Source organism: Rhipicephalus microplus, chromosome 2, assembly GCF_043290135.1.
Source record: "Rhipicephalus microplus isolate Deutch F79 chromosome 2, USDA_Rmic, whole genome shotgun sequence".
NCBI lineage: Eukaryota > Metazoa > Arthropoda > Arachnida > Ixodida > Ixodidae > Rhipicephalus > Rhipicephalus microplus.
In genome coordinates this window covers 162963562-162973674 of record NC_134701.1, presented here as the reverse complement: position 1 = coordinate 162973674, position 10113 = coordinate 162963562, and the positions used below count along the sequence as shown (strand labels likewise).

The 10113-nt window shown below is 45.7% G+C and overlaps 1 protein-coding gene across 1 annotated transcript; it reads right to left on the bottom strand.

Annotated features, from left to right (window-relative positions):
- Positions 1-503: 503 nt before the first annotated feature.
- On the bottom strand, positions 504-8566 carry LOC142792528 (uncharacterized). The gene is made up of 6 exons (XM_075885642.1): positions 8534-8566; positions 6012-6227; positions 3665-3748; positions 2411-2638; positions 1040-1270; positions 504-825 (listed from the first exon to the last, which is right to left on the bottom strand). Exons 1-6 carry the CDS (start codon positions 8564-8566, stop codon positions 667-669), a joined length of 951 nt encoding a protein of 316 aa, XP_075741757.1. The 3' UTR covers positions 504-666.
- Between the last annotated feature and the right edge of the window lie 1547 nt (positions 8567-10113).

Here is a 10113-nt window from a genome sequence, read left to right as displayed (position 1 = left end):
GTTTCCTACGACGTAGATGTCTGAGTGACTTTGTGAGTGTATGCGTCGAATGGTCTTTAGAAGATTGTGGAAGCATGCCGCGTGAACAGAAAGCAAAGAAAAATGCACAAAGAAAAGAATAGCAACACCGAACACCGGCACGGAACGCACGAAACTGCAGCGGCATTGAAGCCAGCGGAGAGTAGCCGGTTACTTTTGGCCACTTTTGGCACAAAGTTAGACTGCAGCGCCACCACACTCCCTTTGAGCAAATGGTCCTCGCCTCGAGAGGAGGAGTTCGGAAACTCAGAAATTATATCTACAAACGTTGCCTCTACCAGCCGATGTCTGGGCGGCCCCACCGCTTGCTCTAAACATGGAAACTTACTTGCCGAAATCATGTTAGTGTTTGCTTGTTGATACGAACAGAAATTCGCCACGTGGAAACATCGTTTCAGAAAACTGGGCATTGCACTAAGTTATGGCGCGTGATATCACCACATTTATGCAGACATAGTCACTATACCAATAAGACAAGAAGCCAACATCAAAATCCCATTATTGCCGGATTACTCTCACACAAGTTTAATAGAGAAATATACAGGTAACCGAATATACACTCCACAGGCCATGAACTAAGCGAGGGCTAGAGGGGGAGACATGCCGAAAACGTGAGTGCCTCTCCTTTTACTCCCAGGGTCTGAAAAATTTGGTATTCTGTCCAGAAACTCCTGTCTCCTCATCGATGTTCTCGGGGGGCCCATCGATATCGACGAACGAGACCTCCTCACTTGTCACGCTTTCGGTCACGCCAGAAATTTCACGCTGTGGCGGGTAGGACTCGACCTGGGCAGAGCACGTATATACGAGACTGTGAATGGTTAAGCCTTCAAAAAAGATCGCAATATAAAATACACACAGAGAAATACACACATACGAAATTTCACGCACAAAAGCGGGAACAAAGAGAGCACTCGGTATAGTCAGTCTTCATGAAGTAATGAAAAGTTTTGAACGTCTCCCGAAGGCTGACTTTGTAGTTACTGCCGACCTTACGTACCTGGGATGTGAATTCAGACTCCGTGTCATGGGGGGCCGGCTGTTGTTCCCGGTCCTGCATCTGTTGCTGCTGCTGTTGGAACAGCGCGTAGGGCATCAACTGGTGTGGGGAAACCTCATTGTGGTGGTTGCTGTGATCCTGGTGTTCGGCACGCTCGGATGGAATGGTCTCTGGGCGTGCCAAGCCTTCAAAACCGGGATTCCCGTACTGCCACAGTGGATAGTAGCCGACCTGAGCAATGCATGCGTACGTGGAACTGTTAAGCTTGAACATTTTTGTGACTGCGTCGCGGCATATGTAACAGTGCTGTTGTACAGAACTTTAAAAGTTCTAACGTTTAGTCTCATCCCACTTGCTCATTTATTGACGTTGTGTCCCGCAGTGATCCCGCAGTAGTTAAAAAATATTAGTCTCAGCCAGACAACATTTTACTACGCATTTCCCATCGGCAGCTGCGTAAAAATTGCGTCCTTTGTTTAGTCGCCCATCAAGCATTCTTTTATCGTAACATCTAAGTGTCGGGGCACTACTATTCATGTATTCTTCCCGCAGATTCGTTTCAGCATTCCTTTTGCCCACGTGTGTGTACTGGTGAGTTATTAATACTCGCTGGTAAACGGCATCTCTCCGGCTTCTGAGGCACAACTGTGACTTTTTATGAGAAAGTGTCACCTAACTGAGTTTTCCGAAAGCGCTTTTGCGAGCGGGAACTGCAACCTTACGCAGTTCAGTTGGCCATTGTGCCAGGAAAAGTGAAGTTTAAAGGAAAAATAAACACGTCTCCAACGACGAGACAGTGACTGCCCCACCTCCTACTGTCGTACACTATACCACAAACCAACTGAGATACCACAGCAATGGCGGCCGGAAGTAGCAACTTGTCGCCACCTGGCAGGCCGGGAAAATAAATACCTCCTATAGCGTGATTGCGAAAGTGGTAACAACCAGGCTACCAGCTATACTTTTCTTCCTAGAAATCGAATTAAGGGAGAATTTGAGTGGACAGATTAAGTCTTCGAAGCATGACCGCGCAGGCATATTTTTTTATTATATATATATATTAATAATATATAATAATATATTATATATATATAATATATATAAATATATATTATATATATATTTTTGATAAGAAGACAAAACAACTATCGTTGTTTTGTCTTCTTATCAAAAAGATACGTGTCTTTTTGTCACTGCATACGATGGTGATAACCCCGTGAGCCGCATCCTATTTTTCTGAACATTCATTCGATTATCAATATGCATGTAACATGGGGCACCAGTGCGTCTCCGATACACTTGGGCAAGAAATATTATCACGTTTGAGCAAATATAAGCAGAGTGCATTTGCATGAAATTAATCTTCAATACCTGTTCAGTACGTAGCCGTCCACTGAGGCCAACTTGTTGAACGTTGTCGTAGGTCCGGTGACCCCATTGGCCTGGTTGAGGGAACTGGGAGAGTGCATGGCCCTGAGGAGAAAGCCCTTCGGTCTCACGATCAATGCTTTGGCTGTGCCAACTGGTGTCCACGAAGGGGACTTGTTCACTTGACACTCTTTCTGACACGTGGGGAATGTCACGTGGGTTGGTCTCGACCTAAACAGAGCACGTATTTATCAGATAGTGTACAGTTGCATATTGAAAGGACACGAAAGTCAAATGAATATCTACTTCAGAGTGAAAGCTCAATGCATGAAAACGATTAAAACGACGGTATTATTAACAGCAGTGTACTAATTACCGAGAATATAAGGTAAATATACGAGAACACATGCGCTACAGTAGTAAAATTACGATTATACACTAGTAATTGTAGTAGCTGCACTAAGTAAAGAGCCCTAACTCCGTGCATTAAAAGACGTAATAAAATGGTGCTCGATTGGTTCTGTTTGATTCATGGAAAAAAGAACCCCAGGACGTGACTGGTTGAAAAGTTAAATTTTTGCCTGCCTAAACTGTACAGGTTGTGCCATTTAGTTACGCTCAGTTGAAGGAAGCACGTCGGCCATCACGGAGCCAAAGGCAGGAGAGTGTTCAATGGTCGTTGTTGCTTCTGTGGCTTCCGCTGCTTCCGTTCTGCTGCTACTAGTGCCGGCGGCCGTGCAGTAAAGCGGAACAATGTTGTGCACGGCAACGGTGGTGACGTGAAACGTTCTGCTTGAGGCGGGTAAATTGAAGCGTGCTAAGCCCATGTGAAACGTGATTTAATTTCAGGATAAGAACTTCCATTCCAGAAAGGCAAAAGTTTCCGGACCACTAATTCAACAATCAAAGCTGACCTTTTTTTTTGATTGAAGTAGAAACTAAACGAATGAGTTTTTGTCACTGTTTCTTTGCGAGGGCTATCAATTTCTTCTTGATTGTTACAAATAAAGAAGAAAAAACAACAAAATCACATATTTACAGTTTTACATAAGTGAGATCAATAGTTCTTTTATAAGTGCTGTTAGATTACCTTAAATTCGGATTATACGATACACACAGAGGAACACACACACACACAGACACGAAAATTAATGCGCAAGAGCAGAAACAAGAAAAGCGCTCGGTACGGTGCTAACCTAATGAAACGTTCAATGTCTCCCGAAGGCTCACTTTGTACTTACTGCCGACCTTACGTACCTGGGAAGTGAACGAAGACTCCGTGTAATGCGAGGCCGGTTGCTGGTCCCGCTCCTGCATCTGTTGCTGCTGCTGGTGTTGGAACTGTGCGGAGGACATCAACCGATATGGGGAAACCTCATGGTTGTGGTTGCTGTGATCCTGGTGTCCGTCACCCTCGGATGGAATGGTGTGTGGGCCTGGCGAGCCTCCCAAACCGGGATTCCCGTACCGCCAAATTGGATAGTACCCAACCTGAGCAACGTACGCTTAGGTGAAACTTCTCAGCTACCTCTTCGAAAATAAGAGCATCGATTGCAAAAAAAAAAGAAACAGAAATACATGCACACATGAATGATTAAAGCAGCCATCGGAACTTGTCGACACTGCATTGCAAAATATACTTCTCCCCAGCTTTCGTCCGCTACAGCGTGACTGCGCAAAGTGGCGTCGACTAGACCACAAGCTTCAATTGAACTTAAGCGAGAATTTCAGTGGCAAGATCTAGTCTTGAAAGCTTGACTGCACAGTTATTATTACTGCAGCCATTATCGCAAAGATATGCTTTCTTTAGTCACTGCGTACGATAACTTCGTCAATCATATCCTCCTTCAACACGAAAGTGTTGTATGACGTGGTCCACCGGATTAAAAAACGAGAAGTTGAGGTTCTATTGCGGGGCATCGAAGCAGTGACCTCCCGATGCGCAACGCGTGGCGCTAACCATTTGGCCACGTAGCCTACGCTGTCACGTTACTAGAGGCAAACCATTTATATACATCATATATCGTTTGGCGGTCCTCACAGCTCTTTAACTTTGACGGGTTTTCGTCATCAGTAGCGAGTTGGCGTGACATGCTCGTGTTGTGTTGTTTGGCGCGCTAAGTTTGTCGCGTGTCGTTGAGCGGCGCCTCCACGGAGCGTGATCTGTCCGGAGCCCGCGCTTATCAGAGTCGTGACTCTGAAGGGCGCAGAGGTCACTTCGCTTGCTGCTGCCGCCGTGTTTACGAAAGGTGCACACTGCTCAGAAGTAAGAATACTTGCAGTTGTTTGCGCTTGTCCTGTGTAGTATACTTGTGCGTTCGTTTCGTAAGTCTTTTTTGTTTTCTGTTTAAACAGCGCGCTTTAGGTGTCGAGCTGTGAAAATTAGGTGTCCGCGCTCGTCTTGTGTACGCTCGATTCGTGCGGGCTTTCTTCTTGAGATGCGCTCTGCAAGTTTCGAGCTGCTTGCAGTTCTTTGCGTGACTTCACAATTTGTTGCTGTAGCACTTACTCATTCGCTGTTGTGGCGGAACGATGCACAAGAAATGCTCAAAACTAGGGAGTTTTAGTGCTGGGTGCGCATTCTCTTGGGGCGATGCGGGCTTGGGAGCGAGCGGCGTTGCGTGCCCAACCCATACCCAACCGGAATGCCTTTTAGTTGGCGCCACGGTGGCATGCACGCAAACGCAAGCCGCACACACACGCGCTCGCAGAGCCATAGCGTGTTGTCGCGTAAGTATTATTTAAGTCTTTGTATAATTTAAAATGGTGAATTAAACATAAATAGTGATCAGGACATTTTTTTTTTGTTGTGTACAGTAATCTGGTATACGCATAAAAGCGAAAAATACAAGTTTACTGTAAGGACAGTGTCGACATCTTGTGACACTTCATGCAACCGCAGTCATGAACATATTAGCTTACGCGTGATATTTTTGTGGGGGAAAATGCATAAAACGGTTACTCATTTGTAGTATTGTTGCTGCGCAGTTTTTGCATCAGATGTACAATGCACAATGTTTCTGCAATAACAAAGTTGTGGTTGTCTGTTTCACTACGGCCGCGCTAGATGGCGCCACCTATTCAGCTGATCGGGGGCTGGCATATGTTTTTCAGTTTCTATGTTCCAGGCCATTCTAGCTTTGGAAATCTGGCTGAAACAGTGTAATCGCCATAAGTGCTTGCACTTTGGCTTATTTTATCTGGACGGCTAGAGCATCCGCAGTGCGGATACCGTGAGTTCTTGCGAAGGTGGACCGCGCGGACGCATGGCCCCATCGCCCCAGCGATCTTCCGACGTATCTGTTTGGGGTTTCGCGCATGCGCAATACCACCGCCCCAACGTTCTGCGTACGCAAGCCGCTTGGGTACCCAGCACTAAATCTCCCTACTATCTCTGTGAAGACATGTTTTACTCTCCTGTCATAAGGTTTCCTAGAAGGAGGCAGCAACTACGCTTTTTCTAACCATTGGTTTAAACCGAAATGCTCATGCAACACCATGGAATCACTGCGCATCCGGCATACTTATTCTTGTCACGGTCGACTAAATGGGTCTACGGTACATTTGTCGCGGCATGAAACTAATACGCCTGTGCAGTACACACCTGTCCACTGACGCCAGCAAGTTGGATGTAGTCGCAAGTCCGTTGATCCTGGCCTTGTACGGGGAACACGGATAGCCAGTGGTTCTGAGATGAGAGCCCCCCAGCATCATGATCGATGTTCTGGCGGGCCCAGTTGCTGTCGAAAAACGCGGACTGTCCACTTGGCGCACTTTCTGACCAGCGGGCAATGTCCCGCAGTATCGGGTAGGAGTCGACCTAAGCAGAGCAGCATTTAGGTTGTGCATATTGTCAAACATAATTTCATGCACAAAAGCAGGTACAAAGAAGGCGCCCGGCATTATCAATTTTGCTAACCTATTCAAAAATTTTGAATGCCTCCCGAAGGCCGACTTGTCAGTTACTGCCAGCTATAGCGTGATTCAGTAAAAAGAGAGGACCCAGATCTGGTGTCAATTAATGCTTTCTGCCTGCACAAGCAATGAATGGTCCAAAGGAACTCGTAGCTAAGATTTATTTGTTTTTTTTTGAACGGGTGCTTGCTGAAGATTGTCTATTTAAAGAAAAAGTATTTTCATTGATGTTTTTTCGTTTAAACAACGGAATCTCAGGGTACCCGCTCCTGGCTTCGTCTATGTTTCTAAACGTAACTTCTCTCCTTCTCAACGGGGTAAGGACATTGTTTTCGCGATAGTTTATTGTTGAGATTGAGAGAACTTGCTTGTTCTGACACAGCTGTGTTCCGAGACTTTCTCGGGAGCACAGCAGTGTTTTAAGTTCCACCAAACAAGTGACAGCATTGCTAGTGAAAAACTAGGAATAGACTTTTTGTTGTATAATGAATACGTCGAAAGAGTAAAAAAAAAAAGTAAACGAGGTAACCACGAAGACATCGCGCACCGTTCTTTTTTTCAAATGTCCACCACTGCTGTAAAAGAGCGCGTTTCATTATTGTATTCATGTCACAAGGAAAAGCCACTTCCAGCCTTTTATAGGTGAACACGTGCTGAAATCAGCGAGACATTGTGACATACGTTGTGCATGTTAGCTATGCAAAAGTGCCTTACAATGCCTTGAAGCGTTGTAAATAGTGGTCACGTTCAGGCTTTGTGGGACGATGACCCTACTCTCCCTGCAAGAAGTCGGTGCGTTTTCAAGAAAGTTTCTACCGAGGATTTCTTGAAAAAAAAAAAGCAATTGCACACCTGTTGTCTATGCGCGTGCTTGGCAAGACTACAGCAGTTCATTGCTGCGACAAACAGAATTCGTCGGGGTGAGCTCTAGGAAATTGTAGCTTACAAGATGAAAACGTAGGATTAACGTTACCCCCCCCCCCCCCCCCCCAAAAAAAAAAATCTACGAAAGCACCTTCACCGTTCCGACATTGTAGCGAATACGTAATTCAGTTACCAGAAAAAGTAAGGCGTTACTGGTCATGGCGTTACTTGCAACGCATTATCCACAACACTGTTTCTGCATGAACCAACGTTCTTTTTTTGATTAAAAAATGGTTCTAAAGTAAGAAGTGATGAATTGTGTTTGCTTTTGGCCAGAATCCCAGTGTTTCGGAAAGCCGGGTTACACCCTGCAACCTTTAATGCACTGTGGTTTGCACCCACATGCAGAAATGCGCGCGACAAGATGCGCATACTCGTCCTCTTTTTTTTTTGCACTTAATCACCAACCTAAGGAGTACACACACTGACACTTCTCTCATACTGGCCGATGCACATATTTCCAGAGGGCAACGAAAATGGTGCAAACAACGCGAGCAGAGCATTCGACTGAAGGGTGTGCATGCCTGGTGCGGCATCCTAGTTTGACCTAAACGTACAATTAATTTCGGTGCATCTTGGATGATTTCAGTCGTTTATGTCAAGGGCTTATTTCCATGTACGAAACCCCCAAATCACACAGCTTGCGACGATCGCAGCACCAGAGATATAAACTGAGTGCCTATAGGAGACTGCATTCAGGTACCACTTGCGCCAGTTGTCCTTTCAAAATTAAACCGATCCCGTGTGCATATGGGTGCACTGCTGTAACCCTACATGCGTAGGTTTACAGTCAGAACACTCCCGTCAACGTCTGCAAGCTGGCCTTTGCCACAGTGACACGAGAAGCTACATTATCAGGAAACCTAACAAATTGCACCAACCACTGCCTCACTTTGCTTAGAACACTCCTCCTAGTGTTACACACATGCACAAAAAATGTTACGTCTTAAGGGTGAGGGAAGGTGGCATTATAAAACGAAAGGTTAGATGGCGCACGCGTTGACGTAAAATTTCACTGCTTTGCGCGCGTGCCTCGTTGCCTGGTCGTTGATACGTAAATGAAGATAAATAAAGAATTTCCTTCGCATAGCTCGTTCTACACGCACTAAGTGGTCCCCACATATGCATTGTAGAAGCGATGTATTGCAGGAAAGCTACGAAAAACTGCCCATATATATGATTTTCGCGAGAAGTTTTGGCAAATTACATGATGTAGTGAATATCTGGTCAGTGAACCTAGAAACTCTCTAATGAAAAGCATCAAATTTGAAAATTCGTGTGACTTACATCAAATAACGTCGGCCTCCAGTTTGGATCCATGGTTCACCGGGCAAAGAAGGCTCAGCAAACACACTCTCAAGTCTCTTTCAAAACTGAAAGGTGTTTGATTTTCAGTGTGCCCAAATTTTTGTGTGGCATACTGTTGTCCAATCAGAGCTGTTCGGAAAACCACGTGTGCGACCCCGACTTCAGGCGCACCACCCTTCCCATTCTCTTTTTTTATGACGGCCACGGGCTTAGGAATTTTTTCTCGGGTTACTGCAGAGGAAGCATTAGTTTGTCGATGCATTCCAAGAAGAGAAGCCTCCGAAAGACACTGATTCCCTCCAGCCAAGAGCTAACAAAGCTGTCAAGAGACCGGTTCTGGTCAAGAACAGAAAAGAGTGATAATGCCATTGAAACCTGGCTCCCTGAAGGGAAGACCACCGTGACGTGGCTCCACGCGTTGAAGTTCCCTGTGCTGTGTGCTGGTTGTATTGACAGGGAAGCGAATGAGCTATTAGGGAAGCCAAGTGCCATAAAGGGAGGGTGGGCTCTATTCCCGCAGAGAATGTCTTAGGAGCGCAATTCCTCTTAGTCCAACCTTGTACCGCGTCAGGCATAACCGTCAGTATCTCGAAATAATATAATGGATAGCGTTGTCTCATAGAAGTAAATACAAACTGCAGATAAGTGAGAATATTTTATATGGCGCCATACCACTACTCTCCGATTGGCGTGGACGTGTCGGATCGTTGGTGGGGCATGGACGAAGCGGAACGGCGGGAGCGGATATCCGTGGTGGCTCGCGCTGTTCGACAGACAGGAAAACATACGGACGGACGCATGGACGTATGCTTCGCCCCACTCATCATCATTCACTCCGCGGATATGTTGTGATTTTTTCCGCGGTGGCACACATCTACTTTTGCTCCGTAGCCTTCCTTTCATTAGCTTCATTGCCAAAAAAAGTCCGTAAGTTAGTATACTTTCTGAAGCATGTTAATTATGAGTATCCCTTCAAAAATGCAAGGAAGAAAACTTGGACAGTATGATGCTAACTGACGCCAGCGGGTGGCATTCAGCAATTTCACCGTTTCACAAAATCAAACTCAAAAAGCACAAAAATATGTGCCTCTGTACTGAGAGTCTTGACACATAAAAAATTAATCATGGCAAAGAGTTACCACGCAGCATTCTTCATAGTAGCCTCTGCGATCACTGTGTTTCCAAACTCCGATTTTCTCCCCTTCAGTAGGGGGGGGGATGTTACAGTTTGGTGGCGACTCTGCTTGCTGTGGCCATCGGGACCACAGTTATAAAACCCCTGTACAACGTCTTTGTGACCAGCATCACACAGAAAGGGAACTCTGGAACAATACAATCGTGATCGTGAAAATATTCTACATAATCCAGTTTCTCCGAATCGACAATGTTCACACAACACGGATTTGGCGCAGTAAAAGCACGCTTACACTCATTCTTCTCTCAGCTTTTCTTTGTTATCGTGGGCGTGAAAACTGCATCCACCGAGTTTTTTTTTTTTTGCGAGGAGGTTGGGGAGAAGGGGCCGCGGTGACCAGGAATGTGGCACCGCAGCCGTCTGC